We start from the raw sequence: 27,701 nt of genomic DNA, 5'->3' as shown, positions 1-27,701 counted from the left end.
TGTGTACACAAGCGCACAAATGCACATGCACGTGTGACGAATCTCTTGTTAGTGAAATCTTTGAGCGCAGCGTTTTTTTGTGTGCCGACATTTCCCGATGAGGAAGCACAGACAAGAAGAAAGAGTGCCGGAGGAGATGCATGCCAAAGGAAATGTGGTGTTAGATTTTTTTTGTTACTGTGTGAGAGGCGTTCACTGTCCAGTCACCCTCAGACCTTGATCAAAACTCTCCACTTGCTGCTCGTGTGGCATGTGCGTGTCGCCACAGTTGCCCGCCTCAGCACCCGGAATCAAAGCTGGTGCCCCCAGTGATCCTTCTACACCTTCTAGCCCAGCTTCATCCTCATCTTCCTCCTGCTCTTCCTGTATGACTCCTTCACCTTCGCCTTCAGCCTCTGCTCCAGCCGCCCCAGAGCCGGGACTGCCCTCTGTCAGCGGTGCTCGAGTCCTGAGAGGATCTTTGCGATCTGGATACAACCTTTGCTCCAGGGTCTTGAAGTCTGGCTCGAAGGGGAGGGTTACCCCAGCTTGAGGGGCTCCCAGTGCCAGGCCCAGACCTACAGCAGCACCCATGCCCATTCCTGCACGGTACACCTCCATGCCGTCGGGCAGCATGGATTTGATCTTGGGTAACCATCGCTTGCGGACACGCCTCGCATTTGTGCACATGTCAGCGGCAATCACATTCATTTCACTCTCCTTGAAGTTAGGGTTGAAATTTTGACAGTAGACTGTAAAAAAAAATAGAGAGAAAACAGCAAATTCCAGTTGGGTTCTTATGCGTCACATTGATTAAAAATGATGAGGAGAACAAACCTACGTTTTACAGCGTTGAGGACCCTGCTGTCCAGGGGTTTCCGACTGGGGTCACTAGTAGAGGAACGGATACCTGTCCCACAGCTATTGGCTAAAGTGTTTCTGCAAGGATACAGAGTGAACACCAGGAGGCAATGTAAGCTGGTTTGAGGAGTCATATACAGAACACTGATCTCAGTCCAATCCAATCCAACTTTATTTATAAAGCACTTTAAAAACAGCAACAGCTGAAACAAAGTGTACATCAGACATAAATAAATAAAACATACAAACGTGTGACCTAATAGACCTAAGAACAAACAATAAAACAATAAAAATACTGTCTAAATAGACAGGTCTCATACTGGGCCGAAAAGCCAAAGAGTATAAATAGGTTTAAAGATGCATTTTAAAACATGCAACATGCAACAACACAGAGGGTTTGTGCACTCACCTATCAAAGAATGTAGCTAGCAGACGGCGGAGCAACACTTTGTGTTTGATACCGGCACATAGATGGCAGTTCATCAACTGGCCTCGAGTCATGAATACTTGTGTACCTGCATTGTAAGAAAAAAGAAAAGAAAAAAAGCATTTGCTGAGAAAACTTCAACCCACATCGCCCTCTTCTTCTTCTTAGCCTCCAGTGCTTTTGTCTTTTCCCTCTTTCCCCCGATCTCCAATTTTAGTCTCATGCTTCATTTGCAGCTCATGTTGGAGAAGACCATTGATCGGGCTAACAAATTTTTAGTTATCCAGACACAGAAGGCCGTGTCCGTAGAACACTGTTAAATCACTCCACTGCACTCCTACACAGCCGTAAAAACACATTTCCATTTTATTCAATTCCGCTTTTAAATCAATTACATTTTGATCTGATTGAAGCTTACGTGCGCATATTGTGCTCTGCCTGTAAAAAAAAAAAAAAACTCAATCCATTATTTTGCCTGAAAAGATTCGACATTAAATTGATTCAAATATCTTGCCATGCCGCACTGAAAGAATTATATGACTTCATGTCGAGCAGTGCCTTGAAAAGCTGCGGTCTGACAGCCAAGAGCAATATCTGGCAGTTGGACCAAAGACTCAGTTTTCCCGATTCATACCAAACAATATTTTTGTTCATGTTCTCTCAGGGCCATTTGGCAAACTCCTAGCTGTCATATGCTTTTGACTCCAAAGTGACTTCTTTCTAGTCATAAAGGCCTGATTGACTACTGCAGAGATGCCAGTCCTTCTTTTACTTTGGTCAATATCTGCACTTTTCTGTGTGTGTGTGTAATCCCACCAAGACTGACACAATGACATGGATTCACTTGTCAAATCAAGCCATTTATGGGTAAAGCACATGTTTGCTGGACATAAAGGGATATTCAACATGACACTGGAATGTGGGTCACATCTACAGTCAATGATCTCTTTGTTCAGTGACTGATTTTGGGTGAACAGCCATTCTTAAATGTTTCTTTTTCACATTGATTGGATTATTTCACTTCCTTAACCCATTGGTTTGAAATTAATATAATCACTTCAATTTGATTTGACGAGCCAATGAGTTTGAAATGATCTTAAAGGGTACATTTTATACCCTATTTCTCCAAGTTAACCTAGTTCCCTGGTGTCCTAATGATCATGCTTTGGTCAAAATACCACCATAGCAATTCAATCACCCTGCCAAAACAGCCCTGTTCAGAACGCTCGCTCTCGAGTGCCTGTCTCTTTAAATGCAAATGAGACACAGGAAACTACGTCAGCGTCACTGAGGCTCCGGCAGCTAACAGCAGTTAGCATTTGGAAAAGCCATCATTTGCAGACTCCAGCCGGCACATTGCCGTCATATATAAAATGTAAATCCTCTGAGGCTGGAAGTTTGTGTAGAACTCTGTGCTGCACTGTGCAGCCAAGAATAGAACACTTCACGGACTTCCGCTCTTCCGTATACTATTTCCCTCGCCTCACGTTTTTTACGGCTCCGAGAGTTAACAATGCCAGGAATGTGTCATTGTGAAGTCACAATGAGTGCAGAAGTCAGCATCACGTGTTTTATCTCCTGTACTTAGACGGAGGCGGACCACAAAAACATGAGTGTGTCATCTTTTTCACACTTTGCTGACTCATAGGGCCTCCACAGTCCCAAATATAAGTATTAAAATGATTAAAAAGTTGATTTTGCATAATATGTCCCCTTTAATGTGAGGTACGTGCATGCCTACCGGCTACGAGTTCCAGCTTCTCTCCGGGGTCTCCCTCCGTGTAGAGCTTAGGGTGGCAGCGGTAGCCTATCTGGCTGATGAGGCTTGCAGGCAATGCCACCAGGTCCCGGCGGATCAGCACACAGTTGCGGTTCTCCAAGGCCAAGGGCAACGCTGCCATATCTGTTTTGTCCTGGACTGAGGGAAGCAAGAAAGAATAGAAAAGGTTCAAAAACAAACAAACAAAAGGGTACACAGCAAAAACAGGAACAGATGAATGTGTGCACGCATCAATTTCCTAGAGTGTGAGTTACAAATGCAAGGCTGTACTATCAATCATCCACGTCTCCGATGAAGAGAGAGGCTGCGACGTTAAATTAGCAAAGCAGGTCGGAGTAATCTCATACAAGATTGTTGTTTTTCATAAATGTTTAAGAGCATTGCAGATGTATCCCAGATAAGCCACGATGCTGCATCAGCAACTTTATTTTTTTTTGGGGGGGACAAGGGGAGGCACACAAATCCAAGGCTGGGTTCATGTTCACAAAATTGCTTCCCCCTAACCTCTGAGAGTATTTCAGACACACACACACACACACACACTGTACATGCCGACGTGAATGGTTCTCAAATATCCCACAATGTCACCCTGGGGTGTTCTGAATGATTGCAGATAGAGTGGATTTCATAAATGTCTGAAACTCTAGAATTTGACAAAACTGCGTGAGAGCTGCAGGGTGCTAGGAATAAAGGAACATGTGTGTGTGTGTGTGTGTGAGTGCGTGGGTTTGTATGTGCAATGCAAGTAACGCTTGAAGCCAAAAAAAAAAAGTGCATTGAACATCTCTGCCTGCATGCGTTTAAGCACATAAAAACAATTACATAAAACAAAAAAACACAACAACAGTGCAGACCAGCTGTTGCAACTGTGATAAAGAGTGTGTTGTTGGTCACGATGCACTCCAATCGTAACTCTATAAAGCTATCTTTATGCTGAGAGAGCCCACACACACTGGAGGCACAACATCCTGCTTATTCAAGATGTGCAGGATACATGATTTATGAAAGATTAAATAATGTAACTGGGATGAAATGAGTGTGCATCGGGTTTGCAATACATAAGAAGTCTGGACAAAAAAGCAAAAATCCACTTTCCTGCTTGTATATTTCTGCAGCGTCATGCCAAGTTTTACTTTTAGATTAAGTCTGAAATGAATTTTGTCTGTCTGAGCCAAGGGCAATTTAGAAAATAACACACTTAACCAGATCTAACAGAACTACAAGGATAAACACAGCGGATGGAAGTCTCGCTAGAATATGTTCATTTCACGAGTTTTTATTCAGAACAACTTTATTGTTGTTGCCAGACTTCAGAGATAAAAGATGCGGTCGAAATAAAATATCCTTGAGTTTGTGATGAGGTAGGAACAAAATTGAATTTGGTAACACTTCAGATTAGGGAACACATATTCACCATTAACTCGGTGCTTACTAACATATTTAAGTAGCATACTAGCCCTTTATTAGTGAATATTAAGCACGTATTAACACCTTATGTAGGAAAAATCTTGATTCATGTCGCAATAGAGGTAGAATAAGGTTATGTAGAATCTAATAAAGAGCTAGGATGCTACTTATAAGTACGCACCTAGTTAATGGTGAATATGTTTCCCTAATCTAAAGTGTTACCTTGAATTTACTTTTTTGACAAATTCAAATGAGGGGAAAAACTCCTTTGAAATTCACCCGAGACATGCATCGAAATGACGTCATACTCACTCCCATAGGGGTTAGCTGCACGCCCATAGAGATGACTATAGGCGTCCTCTGTGATCCCATCATATGGCTCTTCCTCAAACTCCTCATCCTCATTCTGGTAGGACGTTGGACTGTCAGTGGTGGGCAGGCTGGACGCTCCAGGACTGGACCTTTCCACTCCTGCGCCTGCTGCTCCACCTCCCACATGCCCTTGAAGGTGGTAAGGAGGCAGACCAGGAACTGGGGTCCCTCCAGCCGTCGTGTAGAACAGTGAACTGGCCCTGGCCAGCCGACTACCTAATTCCGAAGACGAAAACTTGCTTTGCGTTGCGGGTATCGTCAAGGGTGTCGGTTCACCCCCTTCAAGTTTAATCTTGCGTTGTGGCAGGAGTAGAGATGGAGACCAGCCTTGGGTTCCCAGGAGGGCGGCCACCGCGAGGCCATTCCCGTTATTGGAAGGACTCTGCGGTTCGGATCCTGTTTCCTCTAAAGACCCTGCCGTTTGTGAGTCACAGTGAGGTGAGTTGGCTTTGAACATGAGGTCCATGCCTCTTTCAACTATATGCTGAATCTGGAGGTAGCCAGCTGTGTACATGACCACCAGCTGTTCGCTAGCTGCCATCGTTAGCTTCCCTGTGTAGCAGAAATTGAGGATCTGCTCAAAGCAAGCAGGCGTGACTGAGGAGGGCAACTCAAACTCTGTCTTGGTGGAGCTGCTGAAGAGGTCACGAAAGTAAAGGCTGCTGGCAGCCAAGACGGCCCGGTGGGCTTTGAATGCCTGACCTGGTTGTTAGAAATAACAAGAGAAGAGAAGAAGTTGAACAATGAGATATTCTACTTCCAGAAAAGAAATTCAACATTTCCTCCTCACCCACCTTTGACCAGAATGGATACATCGCAGTAATGTCCCAGCAGGCGCTGCTCATTCAGGGAGCCCAGAACTGTGGCTCCAAAGTTGGGTATCTCCACATGGAGCAGCTGGGACATGTTGGCCGACAGAAAGAGGAAGATGAGGCTTCAGATATTCAATGCGAGCTCTGCCGCCGCCGAGAGAGGCATCTGTTAAAAAAGGCATGGAAAGCATATTGTAGGAGAGGAACACACGGTGATAAAAAAAAAAAAAAGGAGTGTGCAAAAGATAGATGACGAGGTGAGAAGGAGAAAGTGAGATCCTTAAAGGGAGCAAAGGAGCAAGAAAGACGAGTGGATGTGAAGTGAGAAAATGAATACAGTTGAGGGAGAAGTGAGAGGTGTGGGGGGGGGGGGATATGTATGCGGAGATGGTGGGTGAGAGATTAGAGGCAGGAGAGAGAAAGGAGGAGTCAAGTAAGTGAAGACGGGGGGAGAAAACTTAATACAATGCCGTTTCTACTGTATACTGTGTATGAGGGTGTTGTGAAATATCGAAACGCTGTGTTGTTTTACATGGTTTAAATTCCAGGAACCTTTCCAGGAGTCATTGCATGCATCAACAACAGCCCTCTCTCTCCTGCAGACTTAGATGACCTTTAAAGTCGGCCGTCGCAAAAAAAAAAAACTTTCTCCCTTTCTCTCACACAAATCAGCCTCTCTTTTACTGTCACAGTCATTCCGCTCGGCTTTTTTTTTTTTTTGCGAACTCGACACCTTTGTCAACATTTGTGCGGAGAACACAACACAACGGGGCAATCTGATATTTACTGCAGTAGCGCCCTTTACTCTCTATTTCTCAGTAACATATTTCCACCTTCTGTCCTGCCCTGAACCTTGTGTCATTGTCTCATCGCCTCCCTCCCTCCCTCCCTCCCTCCCTCCCTCCCTCCCTCCATCCCCCCCTTCCCCTCCCTCCACCACTACCCCCGACACACATATACATATACACACACTAGTTTCACTATTGAGAAATGCTGCAGAACAGTTTCCAGGAATACAAACTGAAAAAAAAGTCACCGGCGTGCTCTCTCTCACACACACACACACATACACATACACACACACACACACTCTCTCACTCCCACTTCATGGACTCCACACAGACAGATTAGTGGCTCACTTATGAAACACGCATGCATGCATGGACTCATACAGTACAGCCTGCAGAGGGGAAATGACTGTGTACTCTGGCATGCGAGCACTCACCTGGAGAAACCAGCACACGTCTCCCCCCTTACACACACACACACACACACACATGCACAAATGTACCAAAAAAAGAAGTGCTCACTGTTCTGCCAGACAGTTCTGACCTGTGTGAGGCAGTCCTCTGGGTTAAGAAGCACCATGGAGCCTTGAAAACGCACAAACACACCAGCAGCAGCAGCAGCAGTCGGGAGCAGGACAGCCGAAGAGTGCAGTTAGAGATGGAGGGGGGAGCACTCTGATGTGCTCCGTCTGGCTGACTCTCTCTTTTCACTTAAAATGTCATCCCCGCTGCTTCAGAGATGATTCTCTCCGCTGTCTGTCTGACTTTTCTCTGTGTCTCTCTCTCTCTCTCTCTCTCCTCTTCTCACCCCAGCCTTTTCCTCTATCTATCTGTCTACTCTCCAAATCCCCATTCTCTCTGCTCCACTGTCTGTACTCAAAAGCCTCCCTCTCTACCTCCCTGTCATTATCTCTCCCTCTGTTTCTCTCCCCTCTCTCTATTCTCCAAGGGTTGAATTCAACAAGTGCCACTGTAGAGGAAGAGGGAAAGAGAGAGCAAGGAAAGAGTGTGTGTGAGTGAGAGAGAGGGATAAAGAGAAAGAGAGAGCAGAGCGAATCAATGATAAAAGGAGTGGGAGGCTCGGTGTGTGTGTGTGTGTGCGTGCGTGCGTGCGTGTGTGCGTCTGCGTGCGTGCGTGTGTCTGATCAATGCAGTATCTATACGTCGCAGGGAGTGGGAGGGAGAGAAAAACACAGGCTACAGTTACAGACGGAGACAGAGACTGGGCAGAGCTACAGAGCGAGGGAGGGAGGGGAGAGTTGAGACAGAGAGAAAGTCATTTGAGGACAGTACGAGCCGAGAAAGACAATTAGGTTGGAAGCAACTTCTGCCACTTGCCCCTGGACACAGTTGCTGTGCCTATACGGCCGGCATGCACAGCGAGGAGCATGACTAAGACAATAGAGAAACGACAACCACTTACACAGAGGTCATAGCCGCCGTTAATTAATTAGACGCTGAATAGTGAAACTTTTGAAATCCCTGTTTGACGCAAGCCTGGAGAGAATGCGTCACCGGTCCTCTTTGCAAAGCAAAGTTTGACTAACTTGGAAGTCGTAATATATACAATGCAGTGATCCTCTAATCCGTCTGAATTGAGAATTAATGCGGTTAATCAAAAACACAATCTGTCGTTTTAAGGTATTTCCCATTTTGTTGCATTACAGACAATACTTTTTTTTTTCTCTTCTTTTTTTTTTCTTGAAGAGGTTTTACTCTTGAGCAAGTGTTGTGTGTTTTCTCTGAATCATGCAAGGACCTCACTGCCAAACACCTACACACACACACAAGCAGAGAGAAGTACAGTCTTCACGGAAAAAAAGACAGTTTTTTCGTATACTTCTACATGAATTGATAAATTGAATGATTAATTTACGCCTCTGCTTTGGTGGCTCGGCTTATTTGGGAGCTATCGCTGCTGCTGTGTGTGTGTGTATGTGTGTGTGTGTTTGTGAGGACCAAATGCATGGAAGGCACTGTGTAAATAAGGGAGGACAGGGAGGACAGGAGGCCAGATGTCACAACCTGTGACAGGGAAGTAAAGACAGCAACCAAGAGAGGATCATTTCCAGAAAGATGCGTGTGGGAGGATACGATTAGAAAACTGCCGTGACAGATAGTAAGTATGTGCACATATAGAGCGGATCATGTGACATGAAGATGGTTAACATTTCGGCACATGATTTTCACCTCGGGGAAAAGTCAACATTGCACTTTTTTGCCACACAAACCTCAAGTTGAGAAAGTTGTGCTAAACTTTTACTCTTCACTCATCGTGGCAAATATGAAAGGCAGCAGGAGGGGAGGGGAGGGGAGGGGAGGGGGGGCATCAGAAAGTTTTCAACACAGTGAGTCAGAGTTTGGTTTAGAAGAGCTTTGCCCCAGCAGCGTGATATCTGCACGGCACATATACGTACACATGAGTGAGCACCCACAAAAAAAAAAGGCACGGTTGAACTCAAGCAACGCAAACAGACATTCCCTGCACACATACCACAGGCAGTATTCTCCGTATGCACACTTTCTGTTTGTCTGTCCCTCTGTGAACCTGCCACACTGTTTGTCCACAGGTCCGTCCATCACTCATTGTTTCTATTGTGTCCTTACATCGCCTCGTGCTTCTCCTCCTCTCCCCCCCCCCGTTCTCTAATCCTTTTCCGCCCTGCATACCACGTACCCACACTGTCTCTCTGCCAATTAATGCACACAGGGCTGCATTGCAGTGAGGTTGGCGCGTGCCACAGCAGCAGCAGAGCACAGTACAGAGTCTACAGACATGCATGTACGTGCCAGCCGGGCAGCGCAAGAGGGAGGGGGGGTATAAAAAAAAAAAAAAAAAGGGAGTGAGAGAGAAGGACCAAAGAAGAGTGAACGGAGAATATGTCGAGTCAGGGAGACGGAATGGCAGTGTGCCACAAACCGCACATAATGTACACACACGTACATGTATGCATGAATGGACCATGATGCACGCTCGTGTGCGTTATGAGAACAGACACACATAACAGCATGCACGTGCGCATAGAATCGTGCACTCTGCCTGCATTAAATATAGACTTTGCACATCCCTGATAAAAAAAATACAAGACATGAACTCCCTCAACTTCTTTGTCTAATGAATGATGGCTGTATATTATGCTCTGCGCTGTGTCCTCAATTCCCTCCTGTGTGTGTGTGTGTGTGTTTATGTCAAAGTTACTGACATACCAAGGCGTGTTTTTATAATCATCGTTATATAGTAGGCTGTGACTTTTGGCACAGCATGTCAAGTGTGTGCGCGTGCGTGTGCGTGTGCGTGCACGCGTGTTGAGATATGAGTTTTGAATGCAGCTCTGATTGCCGTTGTCTGCTTTGTTGGAATGTGTTACTTCCATTTTAATCAAGAATTCATACCTACGCACAGTGTTATTAACTGTAGCAGCAGGTCCAGGCATATTTGAATAATATGAGGAAATGAGACGATTCGCCAGATGGAGCGCGTGCGCACACACACACACACATACATACATACACACACATACACACACACACAGTGATTTTAATTGCTTGTTACACTGTAGCTACCTACTGAAACAACAACGGGGTCGCATTCCAACACAACACCATAAAAGACGCACACAATTAGGATTCATGTCTCTGCCGTGCACTGTTTACAGGGCGGTTCAAACAAGTTCAGTCTCGGGAGTGAAGTCGGGTGTCACACAATGTTAGAGCGACGATAAACACACGGTGTGTTCACAAGACAAATGTCCAGAAAAGTACTGGCATCGATGACACTGAGAGCATCAGCAACAGCAGTGGAAGAACATTTGAAAGTTAGCTGAGCAGGAGCAGGAGCAGAGCCTTCCCTCTTGCTTATGTTGCCTCTATACAATCTCAATATGAACAGTCCCCTCGTTATAAATATTCAGATCCTGCAGTTGTTCTCATGTCTAAAGTGTACCAGACAACAGATTCTATCCACGTTGAGACGGCAACGCTCCCTGGCAACAGTTCTACCAATCGGGACAGAGACAGTGTCTGCCTGAGTCTGTCTGAGTATCATTATGGGATGTGGAGAGAGAGAGAGAGCAAGAGAGAGAGACTGCTTATCACTGCTTACAATGCTACATCACTCCCTGTATATAGACCCCATTGGGTGACGTGGTCTGCACACAGTCAGACTCAGGATCAAAATCGTCTTTCCTGAAGAAAAAAAAAAAAAAAAATGAAAAAAATGAAAAGAGAAAAAAAAAAAAAAAATTCACACAGTTATGTAACAAAGAGACAACTCTGAAATGATTTGTTGTGGGCTGAAATATCGTCTGGTATCTTTCCACTTGTATTCACTCGATATGCACTCTAATCACTCCAGTCGTTCTCTGACTATCACAGACAAAAAAAGAGAATTTTCGATGCTGTCTGCAGCAATAGAATAACGCCAATGTGGAAATGGAGTCATATAGAGCATCACATACAGCTGCTCTGTGAAAAACTGCACCATCATCAATTATCAGAATCGGACAGCAGTGAAATGAACAATCATTTATTTTATTAATTAGTATCTAATTAATACCTGAAGCTGCCTTACTTCTGATTTTTTTTTTTTAGGTCCTCATTATGGAGTGTGTACGTGTGAACTTTAACCTTATCGTTTAACGTGGCTATGATCGATATTGCCAGAACAACGATGGATCAAATGTTGTTCAAAAGTTTGGGGTCACCGATGCAATGTGTTTTCCATTAAAATTCACATTTTTATTCATCAAAAGAGCTGCAAAATGAATAGACAATATAATCAAGACACTGACAAGATTAGAAATAATGATTTTTATTCAAAATAATAATTTTGCCCGTTTCGTCAAAGAACCAACAAAACTGTTATTAACATAACTGCACAAGGGTTTTCAAGGGCAAACAATGTACCATTAGAACACTGGAGAGATGGTTGCTGGAAATGGGCCTCTATACACCTATGAACATATTCCATTAAAAACCAGACGATTGCAGCTAGAATAGTTGTTTACCACATTAACAATGTATGGAGTGTATTTCTGATTCATTTAATGTTATATTAATTGAAAAAAAGTGATTTTCCTTCAGAAAATAAGGACATTTCTAAGTGACCCCAAACTTTTGAACGGTAGTGTACACCATCAAACCAAGACTCGCAACCAAATTGTGCACTTCCAGCCTGCTCTACAAGGCTTTACACTTATCTTTTAGCTAATTGTTTGTTTTTATTCGCTCTTATCGTTCACATGATGTCGTTTTGAACAGACAGGCGCTGACAGCGAACGATATCAAATAAATCTATTGTGACCTATACCTGCTCAGCGTCAAATGGAAGAGCCAAAATATAAGTGCGATGGAATTTTCTTCCGAGGGGGTTATGTGGAGACCAAATCGACTAAAACTTAGTATTGCCAGGTGGTGACTGAAACAATTCTAATGTTATTCAAAATCTGTCAGAGGTGCAAATGAGCACGCTGCATACTGACACACAGTGCACAATACACAATCAGTAACACTTTAGATTAGGGAACACATATTCAGCATTGACTAGGTGCTTACTAACATGCATATAAGTAGCATACTAGCCCTTTATTAGTAAATATTAAGCACGTATTAACACCTTACGTAGGAGAAATCTTAATTCATGTCGTAATAGAGGTAGAATAAGGTTATGTAGAATAAGGTGTTAATATGTGCTTAATGATTACTAATAAAGGGCTAGTATGCTACTCATATATGTTAGTAAGCACCTAGTTAATGGCGAACATGTGTTCTCTAATACCCCGCTCCAATTAACAAGAAAAAAAAAAAAAAGAGTTCCTCTGTCACTGAAGCAGAAGCCGGATCACGCATGACGTGGACGATGTCATTAGGACAAGGTAGTTCAGAGTAGGGTGTGTGTGGTTAGTGTGCAAATTTATTTTGTGATGCTCTTCCCATTGTTCACTTGATACACTGTATATCTGGGATAGTGGCAGTTCCATCAGCCGTTGCAGCTGTTGCCTATAAAATAAGATGTCATTTAGGAAAATTACACATTTTTATAAATTTCGATTTGAGACTAGGATGGGTGAGAGACTCATAATTTTGGTCATTCGGTTTATTGCCCAGCCCCATAAAAAAAAAACGACATTCCCCGCTGCTACTGTAATTAGAGGTCAGGGTCGACCTCTAAAAATCATGACTAAAGGCTAATTGTCATTTGTGCAAAATGAACAATAACATTCATCCATTTATTTATTTATTTATTTATTTTTTAAATGCCTGCAAAGGGCTAAATAATTTAGGTTGGGAAAAAAAAAAAATCTAATTACAGTTATTAACACATGACATTAACTTGTGCTGTAATCCAACGATGTTAACTCCTTTCCAAGTACTATTTCTTTTAATTGGCACAGAGCAGGGAACAATCCAAAATAGAATGATAAAAATTAAGCCTCTGCAATTTGCCAGTTTTGTTTGTGTCACATTGCAAATTTAAATGCTCAAGCCTACTCGGGGGGTGGAGGGGGGGGGGACAGAGGGCAACATGAACACACACACACTGTATACACACAGTAACTGAAGCACTGAAGCACGAAAGCGACTCTTATTGCACCAAAACCTCTGACATCACACAGTGGTTGGGAGTTTTAATCAAATGCAGAAAACTCCTGTAACAGTTTTTTGGTACCAGTCAGTTTGGCTTGCAGTAGCAGTGGAGTGCTTTAGAGAAAACCAGACAGAGGAAGAGCATGCGTGTGTGTGTGTGTGTGTGTGTGTGTGCGTGTGAGAAAGAGAGAGTGATCCTCCTGAGGCAAAGGCATCGCTAATGGACTCCAAGTGGCTGAAGGAGGTAAACAAACAAACAGCAGCGGCTACTACATCACGCCAAACTCCAGTGACACACACACAAACACATATTAGAGGCAGACCAATCGAAAGGTACACGGCAGGAGATTATAGCTCGACAGAAGTGAAAAGGAAGGCGCGGAGGAGAGGAGATAGACGAACAAAAAGAGAGAGAAAAGAGGGAGGGTGTGTGTGTGTGTGTGTGTGAAAGATGCAAATAGAAAAGAACAAGGGAGAACTTGACAAAGTGCAGTGACAGGGAGAAAAGAGTAAGAGTGGAATAGGGAAATGAGGCAGAGTGATAGGGAGAGGTTGAGCTCGAAAGGAGTTCAGAGAGAGAGAGAGAGGGAAGTGTAAGGAGTCAAAAGGACAAATAAAAGAAGCATCATCTATAGAGCTGCAACTCACGGTTGTTTACGTAATCGATGAATCTGTCGATTATTTTCCCGATTAATCGCTCGGTCCATAAAAATGTTTAAAAAAACGTTGATCAGTGTTTGTCAAACCTGGCAATGATGTTCTCGAATGTATTGTTTTGTCCACAAACAGAGATGATCCAGTTTAAATCATTTCTTTGTTATGTGGAGTAAAGAAACGGAGAAAAATATTCACATTTAAGAAGCTAAAACATCATGAAAAAAAGCAGATTAATCGATTATCTAAAAAGTTGACAGTTAATTTAGTAATCGATTAATAGTCATCCGTTCATACTGATCATGCTCCCCTCCAAAATCGCTACAGCTCAGGCTACAACTATATAGTGTGATTTCATTTCAAACTGTTCCTTTCTGTTTTTTGGGCGACAACGCCAAGATGATAGCAACAAACGGACACTTTGTTCTAATCACAAGAGATTCCACCTCCACATTAATGACTCCAACATGTCAGAATCACAGAACAGGCCTGCAAGACGGCCATTTCTTTGAAATAAAAGCCCTGCCATGAGACAGAGAGGGGGGGAAAAAAAGGGAAAATAATACGATGTGACACGAGGACGTCAGTGGAGAGCATTAAAAGGCAAAAGAGATTTTTTTTTTTGGGTAATACTAAGCTCATATTGCAGAACCAAGGGAGCCTGCAGGTCGTTCCAGTTTATGGCAACACATAAGTGTGACGTTAAAGCAAGGCGAGGAAGCTCAGGCCCGGCGCTCCTCACACAAGACTGAACTATTTTGAACACGCACTGACACAAGACCAAAAACTCCCTGATTTCCAGTGTATAAGGAAGCAACGTAAGCAGAAAGAGCAGTTACACATGCAGTGATTCAGGAGGCATCAGGGGGCATCTTGTGTAAAAAAAAACCAAAAAAAAAACATAATTGACAGCAGCAGCATTTGCATGTGTAAGCAAGGATACACTTTACGGCGTCACAACTGCCATGTGATATTTCCTCTTTTGGGACAGTTTCTAACCAGTAAATCCTTAACGTTGGCTACAGCTGCCATGTGACTGGTGGGTTTCCAACGTATAAACACATAACTATGCATTTTCCGTGCACTCATCTGCCAGAAAAGTCACTATTTGCCTGTTTTGCGATTGAAGGAGAGCATATCTGACAGTTATCGAAGAAGGTTAGGTTTTCCTTTGCTGACGTGTTTGTGTGCTAGCAGGATTACTAAAAAAGAAAACCCGACAGAACCAATTTCCTCAAAGTTTTGCAGAGAGTTGAGAGACGGCACACAAAGAATATCACATATTTGTGGATACAGAAATTCTCTTAAAATGCTGCGATCATTATGATAAAAACCAACAAAGATCGCTCACATCTAAGTACAGCTGAAACAATGGATGGATTACGAAAATTAATCATCAGCTATTTTGATTAATCGATTAATCGGTCTGAAGCTTTTTTTCATGATTAAAACAAGATTTCTGATTGTTTTAGCTTCTTAACCCTTTAAGGTACTACTCAACCATTTGGTCGACCACACTTTAAGTCACTAAAAATGCATCAAGCTGAACTCACTAACACTTAATGTGAATTGTTCTGAATGTTGTACTTATGCAAACCAGATTTATTATGAACAGTCATCTCAACCGTTTGGTAGAGGCCTGTATCTAAAATACTGTAGGGTCTAATGAAAAAAATAAAACATAATATATATATATATATATATATATATATATATATATATATATATATTGATTGTTGTTATTGTTATCATAAGTAAATAAAATATAATAATAAAAAATGCAAAAATTCCTTTGCTTTTTTTCTTGGTGCGTACCATAAAGGGTTGCTCCACATAACAAAGAAATCATTAAAACTGAAACCAAACAATGAATTGATTAGTCGAGAAAATAATCGACAACGAAAATAATTGTTAGTTAGCGCTACTGTGATCATTATGGAAAAACAAACGAAGATCGCTAACACTAAGTACATGTGTAGTGTGGTGTATATGCGTGATTTGTGTGTTCTCTGAGGACATTCTATATAATAACTGCACTGTTCAGGAGTCTAAGGTGAGGTTACGTGGTTCCTCGCTTTCTTAATTATCAAATGTACACCAGATAAAATGCCTATACGTCCTGTGTGGTGCAAGTAAAACAACAGCCGTTCCCCTCTTTCCAAACGACGCCAAATTTGATATTTACAGATATGCGATTCCTAAACCAAACAAAAGTTAACGTCGACATGGCACAAGTGCGTAATTCAGTACCATGGTTCGTGACGATTTAGGAGTATAACATCCGATTGTCTATCCCAAAAAAAAACCAATACAACATCATTAGAAACAAACATTATTTGCCTTTGGCATCACAGTAGATGTGTTGTTCCCCTGCCTTGTGACTCTGCTTTAACAGGGACACCGGCTCAATCTCGAGAGAAGCGTTTGTAGCGACGCGAACGCACTCCCTCGTTTTTTTTTTCCGAAACTGTGATCGTGCCTTAGCAGGGAGTGTACTGATTTAAGAAGGAGCTAATTAGCTGTAGATTTTTTTTGCCTATCCTTAAGAGCACCTTGCTAATTTATTCTAGCAAGTACAATTACAAAGCAGGTGTGCTGCTGCTGCTGCTGCAGCACCAGCACTCCTGGCCACAAGTCATCTGATACTCAAGTCTGCAAAAGTGCAGTGTGTTGTTTGTGCAGTCGCTCGCACTTTGATTCACGAGGCCCCCAAAAAAACTACAGTGATATCCTCTTTAACATGACCTTTATAGGGGGGAACAGCCTGAGATGATCTGCTGAGTGTCACTGGCTGTCACACGAGGACTATAATTACGTTATATTCCACCGGAGGTCCCTAGGTATGCGAGTGCATGTGTAAGAGTGGCGACACACCCTATGCATTTGTACCAAACACAACATTTGATTTTCACAGTGCTTTGGACAGCAGAGAAGGGAGGAAATCAAGAATGAATCAGCATGAAATTAAAGCTTATGAGGGGTGATGAAACACACACACACGTATACAGTACACGCGCGTGCTCGAGAAAAGACAAACTGATGACACTGGTGAGAGAATATGCAGGAAAGGATATGTTTCTCTTTTAATTTATATACTGCCGCCATTTAATGTTGATCTGCACACAGACAATGATAAAAAAATGTTATGTCTTCATTTATTGACAGCAAAAAATGCCCTGGTTGGAGTTGTTTTTCTTGCGAACATCAGTCATTCCATGCAGAGCTGAAACAATCAATCGATTAATCGATCAGTTTGAAGCTTTTTTCCCGATTAAAACAAGCTTTCTGATTGTATGAGCTTCTTAAATGTGAATATTTTCTTCGTTTTTTTGCTCCACATAAAGAAATCATTAAAACTGAATCATTTTGGTTTGTGAACAAAACAAGACATGTCATTTCCAGGTTTGACAAACACTGATCAACGTTTTTAAACATTTTCTGACTTTTATGGACCAAACTATTAATCTATTATGAAAATAATCATTAGTTGCAACTCCAACTTCCATGTCCAGTGCACCAAAACCACTGTGTATACACTATACTTGAGGACTAATACATCCACTATTCTTAAGAGAGCATTTAACCATATTTACCATATTTATCATCTTCTTACTGCCTTTGTTTTCATTAATTATTGTGAAATATTACAGTATCTTCATGCTGGCGTACGTACTGCCAGCAGATAGAGGGCCTCACTTGTGGGGGGAAAAAAAAGAAAGAAGAAAAAAGCTGCTTTATAGCACGACTAGTTGTCACAAACGACAGCTCCACTTCAGCGGTGATATGACTATGAAACAGTTTCCAGGTGATTTAGGTGTTTGCCATACCTCAGATCCTTCAACGCATCACTTTCAGTTAGTTAGTTCAGACACTCTCAGTAAGGCCTGTTTAGAGGTCAACGCTGCGTTTGCTGTTGTGCGGAGACTGATCAGTTGCACTGACTGGTGGGGGAGTTCCCTCCCTCAGTTTTGTTTTTGCTAAGGGTTTTTCAAGCCGTTAACACAAACAAATGCATTTGTTTGAACTCGCAGCCACTGTGAGTTCATGGAAAATTGTGACAGATAATTGAACATGGTGCTTGATTTTTATATTTTCGCCTTTGCAAGATTAGCTTTCTCTTATAAATGCTGAAAACAACTTGAGTTTCAACACAGTGTCATTACCATCATGTCATGCATGGCCCTTATTTAACTCCCCGGAGCACTTCAAATATAAACATGTCTATATGTGTCAAGGTTTAGTCCCGTTTGCCATGTTTTTTTTACCTGTTGGAAACATGGTAACATGGATGTGTTGCAGAAGAACACATTCAAAAGGTCTGTGCTGTATTTAAATGTTGGAGGCATGTGACACAGATTTACATTCCAAAAGACAATTAAAAATGTTGGATAACATTTGCAGCAAGTGTGTCAATCACACGGTGTCTTGTATGTTGGAATTGATTAAACAAAAAATAAATGAGGTTGTGAGTAGACCTGCAACTAATGATTATTTTCGTGAGGACAGACCTATGTTCCGAAATCCCTATGTTCCGAAAGCACGATGAGGTTTGACCTCCTTGCCCTGTTCTGACCAGTGCTTTGAGATTACAATGTAGTAACCTCCACATTTCAAATACTGGCCTGGCCTTTCAGTGGAGGGCAATTTTGCGGCGCTGACAAGCCCGTGGTACGTGTTTCACGGGGGGCGGAACGAGCCATACGCGGTGGGGGAAGCACAGATTCATCCCCAGTGTAATGTTCCACCTATGTTTTGGAACATAGGTGGAACATAACCTATTTTCGTTTTAATTATTTCCTCAATTGATCGTGTGCTCCATAAAATGTCAGAAAATTGGAAACCTGGAAATGACTAGGTTCTCGAATGTCTCGTTTTGTCCAAAAACCAAAATGATTCAGTTTTAATGATTTCTTCGTTATGTGGAGCAAAGAAACGAAGAAAATATTCACATTTAAGAAGTTAAAATGATCAGAAATCTTGGTTTAATAATGAAAAGAGCTTCAAACCGATGAATCGATTATCAAAATAGTCGATGATTAATTTGGTTTTCGATTAATAATCGGTACTTTTTGTATCAAAGCAAGAAAGACTTGGATGTAAGCGTTCCCAGTGAACATAACACCAACAGAGAGTGTCCCACAAGTAGTGAGAGAGTTGGGGGGGGGCAGATATGGAGAGAATAAACATGCCATTTTAATCACCCTGCGCTCTGTCGTTCCTGGGCTGAATGCTCTGCAGTGACACATGCGTAATATCAGAGCAACCCAACATGGCTACCAGAGGAGCCCAACGCAATGCAAAAAACGAGGACACATCTTTCAGCATCAGTGCCCCACTGTCTACAGACAGGCATACACAAACACATACACCCACACAGACAAGCACATACAGAGTGCTGTGCTGACACTGACTGAGTGCCCTGTGTAAGTTTTTCAATTAGAGCAGACAGAATGCTTTGATTCGCTTTCGTGCATGTAAAAAAGAGAAACCCACAGGGGAAATAAATGCCGGTATCATGCACTGGGTAAAAAAGAACGTCTCATCAAGCGAACAAAGATTCCCCCACGATTAAAAATCACAGTGGTGTCTGCTCTTAAACTGTATCATAAAAGACAGTTTGTTCAAGTGCACGGCGTTACATACACTTTTATTTTGAGTGCATATGCCGCCCACCCCCACCCCTCTCTCTCTCTCTCTCCAGCAACACCCACCCGCATGCACACACACTTCACTGACCTAAGAATCTTGCAGTCAGCACCACACTAAGCTAGCACACATGTGCTCAAATAACATGTCACCTTGGATAACCTCATCACACTGGTAACGTACTGAAAAGGGCTCTCGCTGACCTACAACAGAGCTTGTTTATGTGTCTCTCCCGTGTCAGAACTCATTAAACAACATGGACAGAGACAGCAGCCCACACAAAGCAGAAAGAAAGAAAAAAGAATCCACTAATTATGGGAGTCATGTGTATGTTCTTCAGTCAGCTGAGGACGAGAAAGTAATCCTAAATATGCGGGAGATAGAAGAAGAAGAAGACTCTTCTTTGATTAAATTAAATTGTGATCTATTAAATAAGCGTTTCTTTTCAATTTCAAAGTACGTCTTTTGAATTTATATCAGCTATGGGCCAATATTGGTGATGATAAAGAGGAAAAGTATGTCATTTTAGGGTTTTCTTGCTAGTATTTAGAAAGCAAAACAAGTACATGAGGAGTTCTTCGCGATACGATACGCGATACGGTCCAAATAACATCACGACACAGTGATTCTGTGATAATCGATATATTGCAAGACAATCATGTAGCGATACATCACGATATCCGTCTAACTGCAGAAAACAAAACGTCAATGAAAAGTTAAACGTTGCAGGACATGGAGAACAATTTGCAAAGTGTATGAATTGAACATGGATGGAGCGATTATCACGCTGAAAATTCCCTCTTCTTCAGCCACCCAAGTTTCCCGCATTCTTTTTTAGCAGCGCCACCGTGAGGAGACATGAAGTAACAACGCCCAGCGAGTGAAACTAGCAGGAACTGTCTAAATCATTGGTTCTCAAAGTGCGGCCCGCGGGGGCCAATGGCGGCCCGCAGAAACATTTCTGGCGGCCCGAAATGAATTACAGTTGATAGTTTTAATCTAGGAGGTACTAAGCTTGTTAAATGTTTATTGGACATTACTGAATACAGACCAATAAATGTAAACTGTAGAACTGCAATCTGGTCATTAAAATCATTACAAATGGGATTTCTTTCTGGGGTTTTTTCTTGTTTTTTTTCCTTTGGTGGCCCTCAGTCCAATGTTGGGTTCCTAAATTGGCCCTCAGGTATCAAAACTTTGAGAACCCGTGGTCTAAATGTATTACCTAAAATATCAATATTTACCCTGGCGTATTGATTATCGTATATTACACAAGGGCGGACAACTAAATCAATATTTTGAGCCACCCCTAATACTGATCTACTTATTCTGAAGTGCAAAATGGGTTTAGAAAGTTGCTTCATTACTTTAAGAGTCTTTTCATCAACAATAATAAAAAAAGCATTTTGTATACTTTTTAGGCTATTGCTGATATTTGCATGAGAACAAATGCTGGCATTTTGCCAGCATTTAGTTAGCTTAGCCTAGCAAAGGCGGGAGAAGGCTAGCTTAGCTCTGATGGAGGGTAGAGAAAATAATATCAGAATGCTAACTCATTTAAATATAATAAATAAAATTTGACAAATGGAGTGACAGTGACATTCTGTTAATTGTGTTTTGTTTTGTTACATTTGAACAGTGAAAGGCTAGTACTTTCCTGTGTGTACATTTAGCTATGCTATACTAGGCACTGGCTTTTACTTCACATTGAATGGGACTCCCAGTATAATAAGCAACTTTTTTTGGAAAAGTTGAAACTATTGTTAATATCTAGCACACATATAAATAAATAGAACCAAATAAATGCAATTTTCATGATTACAAATGATTTACTGTCACAGTGGCTTTAACGTTCTTTCAGAAACACATGTTAACACATAAACTAGCTAAAGCTACTGTTGAGATTTTAAACTGGAGTTGGGTGGGGGTGGGCGTTTATGTGGTGAAAAGTAGCCTCCTCAGATTCCACTCTTTTCTTTATCCACTAGCTCTCACCAGCATTCTGCCAGACTGTTAGTACATGAGGAGCAACATGCAGGCCAGGTCATCCACACAGAGAAGGGGTCAGACCATTAGCTTTCCTCACTTATTACTTTAAGTACTAATTAGCGGGGTTGTTTAGTGCCAGGAGTCTTAAGAGAGACTTGAGGTTTGCAGCAATGAATTATGTACAGCACACGGCACAAAGAGCATGGAAAATTGAGGTGGGCTGCAAGGATAAATACCATGCATGGTGGTCTCCCTCCCTCTCTCTCCCTCGCTGTCTACTTCATTGTGAGTGTGCATTTGCATGATACTGCGGGGTTTGTGTTTTTGTGTCCGGCTGAATCTATACATGTTTGTGAATGTCTACAGGTGTCAATCTTCCCCCAAATTACATGTTGGCTTACTTATGCCGCCCTCCCTCCTGTGAAAATCTAAGGATCTGGAAAATGTGAAAATGTGTTCCAAACCTATTCAGGCTGTTGCCCTTACAACGAAGCTTTTGCACAGACAAAGTGACAACGTTGACTTTCGCCCACACAGTTTTCTCTAGAGATTCTCAGGTGAATGCTAGTGACCTTATGATTATACGCCCTGACATATAGATTAAACAGAGAGCATGTTTAGCCAAGGCTTTGTCAGAACTGCAAGTCAAGGGTCAGGCAATAGTCAGAGTTATTATACAAATAGAAACGAATTGAAAAATGTTTTTCAGCTTTCAGAATTGCTCTTAATGTTCCAAGTGATATAAATACGAGCACATTAAGCATAAAATATTTGTCTATTACTTGCATGTTTAAAGGTGCCATATGTAAGAATGTGGCCAAAAACGGTTACTACATTCAAATTCAAAATACCAAGGTCTTTCAGGTTTTGTTTTCTGATGTAACTGGCAACCCGTGGTTGCTCAGCAGCTGAGACTCTACTGACTGCAATGATTGGTAGACGGCGGTAGGTGGCGCCACATTCCAAAACATGATTTCAACACATAAACATGATTTGCAGTCTGCAAAATATTTTTTTTAATGCAGACATTTTGTTTGTACTGTTGTTGTTGGTGAGTCCAGTTTGTTATATGAACATTATTCCTGAGTCTCTGTGACATATTAGGAGGATTTTATGGCCAGTTGATTTAGATTTATTACATAATACACCTTTAAGGATCACATGACCATCAGAAACATGTATACCTAATGATTCTCAGCAGTCTGTAATTTTCTGCTATGGCTACCTACTCCTACTTATTCCAAAACAATCAAATGTGGACATGGTCCCTTTCTTTCCTTTCTTTTCCTTTTCTTTCCTACACATGCAAAAACACACAGACATGTACAATCAAACACACACACAACCGACACCACATTCATGCCATGTGATCTTCCTAGGCATTACGCCAACAGCCAGACATGTCACTTACCAGAAATCTCTGAAACAGAGAAAGAGAGAGAAAGAGTGAGACAGAGAGAGCGAAAGAGAGAGGGGGAGAGGGGAGAGATTTTGCACATTTGTCAGTTTGTGAAGTGTGAGTACAGTGCATACACTGGGAACATGAAATGTAACTGCTACAGTTATCTGCAATGGTGTGGGGGCAGCTGATTCTGAGAAGAAGGAGGGAAAGAGAAAAAAAACCGGAGACACGTGATGTTTGAGATCTTATGTGGAATTGTTCTGAGGAACATGCCATGTTTACTGTTCATTGTCTCAGCTCTTGGAATGCTTCCTGAAAAGCACGTAGCAGGCCATGGCCAATTACTAATAGCCTTTGCTGATCCTTTCCCTCATTCACACCCTAATGATTTTCCACTTCTCTATTTAGTGTATACATGGAAGGACTGTGTATGTACAAGACTCAGAAATCATGCTTTTTTTGCATGTAATTCAAACTTAAGAGGGAATAAGAAATAATAATAAACAAAAGATACACACACGCACACCTCCCTAGGTTTTATCTTATGTTTTAATCTTATGAAATTTGCCTTGAGTGGGACTAAAAATGGGACTCACTGTTGTAAGTTTGAAGTGAATTTCAAGAATAAAAAAAAAAGCCACATTGCACATTGGATGATAATTGTATTCGAGGAACTGCACGGCGCCGTTTTGTGGCTTTTACAAAACAACTTTTACACCTCAGACACACAGGATGCATGTGGCTTGACTGCAGAATATAAGTTAAGAACAGCATTACGAATCAGGGCTGATACATTCTGCACAGAAGTGTATCACGTATGAACGTATCCAGCAATGGAACATTGGTCATTTAGTTTAATGAAGTAAATTTATTGAATTCACAAATCTGGGAGACCATCTGACTTGATGTAATATTTTTGTAATTCTATAAACCTTGAGAGGATTTTACAGCCAGTTGCTTTAGATTTATTACATAATGCACCTTGAAGCCAATGCGGAAGTGTCTAAAACCTGTAATCTCTTGAATGGCCATCAGAGTAGTCACTACAGTGGTAAAAAAAAAAAATGTTATGCAAATAGAGCTGAAACAATTATCAATTAATCGGGTTGAAGCTTTTTTCATGATTAAAACAAGATTTCTGATCGTTTTAGCTTCTTAAATGTGAATTTTCTTCATCTCTTTGCTCCACAGAACAAAGAAATCATTAAAACTGAATCATTATGGTTTTTCAACAAAACAAGACATTTGAGAACATCACATTTTTAACCCTTTATGACATGTTATGGACCAAACGATTAATCGATTGAATAATCGACAGATTAATCGATAACATAGATAATCGTTAGTTGCAGCTCTATATGCAAATCTATGAGAAAGTGACCCTACTTCACACTTGATGTATGACGTCATTTAACATTTTCCTGAAGAATCCTTGCTCTCGGGTCCTCTACAATAAAACGTGATTGCCATTTTGCAAAATGATGGTCCTGCTAACAGTAAAATAGATGATAAAGGACACTGAGTGATTGATGGGTAGTACCGCCCGTCCAACAGGTGCATGGCTGCTAGTTTCTTCTGGTTTAAAAAAACAACAAAAAAAACAACAACATGCTGCTGGCCAAAATTCTAAAATCAAGACTTGAAGATCTGTAGTTCACAAAGCAGTGGATGACATACACAGTGGCCACAGTGAGTTGCCACTTGCCACTGTCAGATCCACTTAGAACGTTTGGATTTTTCCACCACAAAATGGAACCAAACTCTTTCCCCCTTAAGTCCCTCCGTTAGATTCAACAGTCCATTCGCACATTGGCCAAAGTCAACTAATCCAATACCGACCTGGAAATAGTTAAATTGTATTTGGCAAGCAGACTTCAGTTGTTGCCACTTCATGGGAAAAAACTGTTTAACACCTTCACAGTCAATTGGAAACTACATCGCTGTCTGTGTGTGCTACAGTGCAGAGCAACTGATTTGTCAAGAAAGTGTGGGCAAAGTTAGCTTCAAATATATCATCTTCAATAATATATGGCTTTCATTTCCCACACCTGTATCAATAAGTGGTTTCTTTGCTAATCTCTCTGGCATAACATTTTGCAACTTTGAATTTCAACAGCGATCAACAAGCCTCAACACACACCAGCAACAGCAGCAGAAGCAGAAGCAGAAGCAGCAGCGTGTCTTTAAAATCTGCCAGGATTCAACGAGAACAGGCTCTGTGTAGATGTAGAAAGTACAAGACCATGATGTATGACTGGTGCCCTGTATCGTATATACCATCAGCAGTGACTCATCATGAAGGAAAATCATACACACACACACACAAACACACTCATAAACCTACTCCCCACACAGGCACTATACAGAGAGAAGTGCACCAAGCATAGGGGGCACGCACATACACAGCACCAGAGACAAACACAGTCTCCAGGTTTCAAATGTTGTGGTTCAAATCAATAGCTGCATTTTAAAATAGCAGGGGTAAAAAATAAATCCATGGTTAGGATTTTTTTTTTTTTTTTTTTTTAAATATCAGTAGCGTTCCACTTTAATCTTTTTGTACAATACATTTGCAGCACAGCACTGGAAAATAACCTATAGGTGGTTTTCCCAGCATATATAGTGACTGAAAATGTTCTCTTTTTTTAAAAAAAAAGGATTTCTTTTTGATATATATAATAAAAACTGAGAAGGGAAGAGACCCACATTGAGGCAAGACACGTTCAAGTCGTCCTCTTCACCTTTTCCTCTCCGTGCCCACATCAGTTATATTTGAAACCGTGTTACCGTTCTCTCTCCTTGACACTCCCCACTTGCAGACAACCCAGGGCCCCCTTGTGGAATGCTGTATGGTGTGAGGCCTATGTAGGAAGGGCATCCCAGGACACAGCAAGAGCACACACACACACACACACACATACATATGCTAACACAGTTACTGGCACGCAAACACACACATAGACAAATACAGCTGTTGAGAACCATCACAACCCTTTGGCAGACGTCCAAGTCAAAGACGAGTGCTGGAAGGCCTCTGTTTAGCGAGAAAGAGAGAAAAAAGAAAGTCTCACACTTTCCATGTATGTTGTGTTAAACACTGAAGATAGAAACTTGGCAGCGCCGAGCCATGTTAAACCCACGGACCACTTTCTCCATATTGAGCAGGGGAGATATCGTTTCAACTACCCTGATGAAAAGTTGTCCTGAGGTACATCACATCTCATCATTGCCCTATGATATTTTTACATAAGAGGAGCAGAAACAGATGGGCACTACAACACCCAAAAAAAAAGAAACAACACTCCGAAGTGGAATTCAAAATTGTGAAGGACGTGTTTTCATACAAGCTGTGAACTTCACACTACACTAGTTAAATGATTCATGTGAATGTTTTAAAGGCAGGATTGAAAGTGCACAGTAACCCAACCTGTGTGACATCTGCCAAGAAGTCCAGGATCTTTGCCATAACAAGGATCCTGCACAACAAACTCAACCTATAGACAATAGCTATAAGAGCAGGGGGGCGATAAGAGACAAAAGAATGTGTGCAAGAGGGAAGGAAAGTGACAGGAAATGAAGAAAAAGTGCCACAAGCTACATGTGGGTGAGCCACATATTGCACCCATGTACACACAAGGGAGAACAGGGAGGTGGTGTATGTATAGTCAGATCCTGCACGGTTCAGTTAAGGTAAACACAGCCACAACTGTCAGATCTGTCACTCCAGGCAACACCAAAGTGAAGAAAGGAAACTTGTTATTCAACTTTGATTCCATCACAATATCTTGTTAAAAACGTGTGGTTTTTAAAGTGTCTGTCCTTTTTTTTTTTTCCTTCTTCTTCTTCTTCTTCTTCTTCTTTAAACCCAAACATACTGACAGACAATTGTATCATATATGGGGGAATAACAGTGCAGTGCTGTTGGGATAACAAAGCCCCAGCACAGCAGACACATCATCAGCGACCTCGGCTGATCTCTGTGAAGTATTCCTTGCAGCAGTCATGCAGCATATAGCAGCACAATGGATGCATTATGGGTGGAGATTTGGCTGTTTTGACTCCAGCGTGACGCAAGGACGATAATATCATGCCTCTTTCTCCACTCACACACAGCTGAAACTAATGGCAATATTTCCTCAGGCTGCGTGGTTGTTTTTTGTGTGTGCATTCCAAAAAGCTAAATTGTGTACAGTTTTTTCTTTTTTTCTTTTTAAATGGGTGGGGGCTAAAAGAAGAGCTATAGGACATCATGCCACATTGGAGCAATGCACTGGCATGTGGTAGATATATAGGTAGGCTACACTTCTGCCATCCCGCGCGTAAACAAACAAAAAAAAACCCACACAAAAAAAAACCTCACGTTTCGTTGAAGTTGAACTTAGTTGAGTTGGGAGAATAAACTCAATATCAGCGGATTATCGCCGCATGCAGCTGAGGAGGGAACGGGAGCGAGGGGATAGAAATAATACTACTACTACTAATAATAATAATAATAATAACAATAATAATGCATGGCAATAAAAGACTATGCGTCATATACATCAGGCACAGTAAAGACGCAAAGGAAGCATATTTACCAGATATGAGGTTATTCCATGGACCGCGGCTGTCAGCTGGCGCAGATGAGACAGGCTTTCTCCTCGGATAACCTACAAAGTTTGCGGGGTGTTTTTTTTTTGTTTTTTTTTTTAAAGGAAAAAACAGGGCCCGGTTTCCTCTCGTCCGCGCTCTCTCTCTCTCTCTTTCTCACTCTCTCTGTCTCTCCAGTCTTGGCCACTCGTTCCTCATCTCTCTCTCTCTTTCTCTCTCTATCCCACTCTCTCTTTCTCCCTCTGTCCCTTTACAGGAAGTGAACGCCGCTCACATGAACACTATACGGACTGCGAACAGCCTGACATCATGCACCACTCGCTATAGACTTCTTTTTAAAGACACAGACATTTTTTTTTTTTTTTTTTTTTTTTAACGGTGGGACTTGCGGCTGCCAGGTTACTGTACG

At 41.8% G+C, this 27,701-nt stretch overlaps 1 protein-coding gene across 1 annotated transcript; it reads right to left on the bottom strand.

Annotated features, from left to right (window-relative positions):
* Positions 1–89: 89 nt before the first annotated feature.
* Positions 90–27,417, bottom strand: nacc2 (NACC family member 2). The gene is made up of 7 exons (XM_083903135.1): positions 27,280–27,417; positions 5,621–5,804; positions 4,767–5,528; positions 3,009–3,185; positions 1,250–1,355; positions 821–918; positions 90–731 (listed from the first exon to the last, which is right to left on the bottom strand). Exons 2-7 carry the CDS (start codon positions 5,730–5,732, stop codon positions 193–195), a joined length of 1,794 nt encoding a protein of 597 aa, XP_083759261.1. The 5' UTR covers positions 5,733–5,804; positions 27,280–27,417; the 3' UTR covers positions 90–192.
* Between the last annotated feature and the right edge of the window lie 284 nt (positions 27,418–27,701).

This window comes from Microchirus variegatus (assembly GCF_963457635.1).
Source record: "Microchirus variegatus genome assembly, chromosome: 16".
In the NCBI taxonomy this organism is placed as follows: domain Eukaryota; kingdom Metazoa; phylum Chordata; class Actinopteri; order Pleuronectiformes; family Soleidae; genus Microchirus; species Microchirus variegatus.
This window is presented reverse-complemented; position numbering and strand designations above follow the sequence as displayed.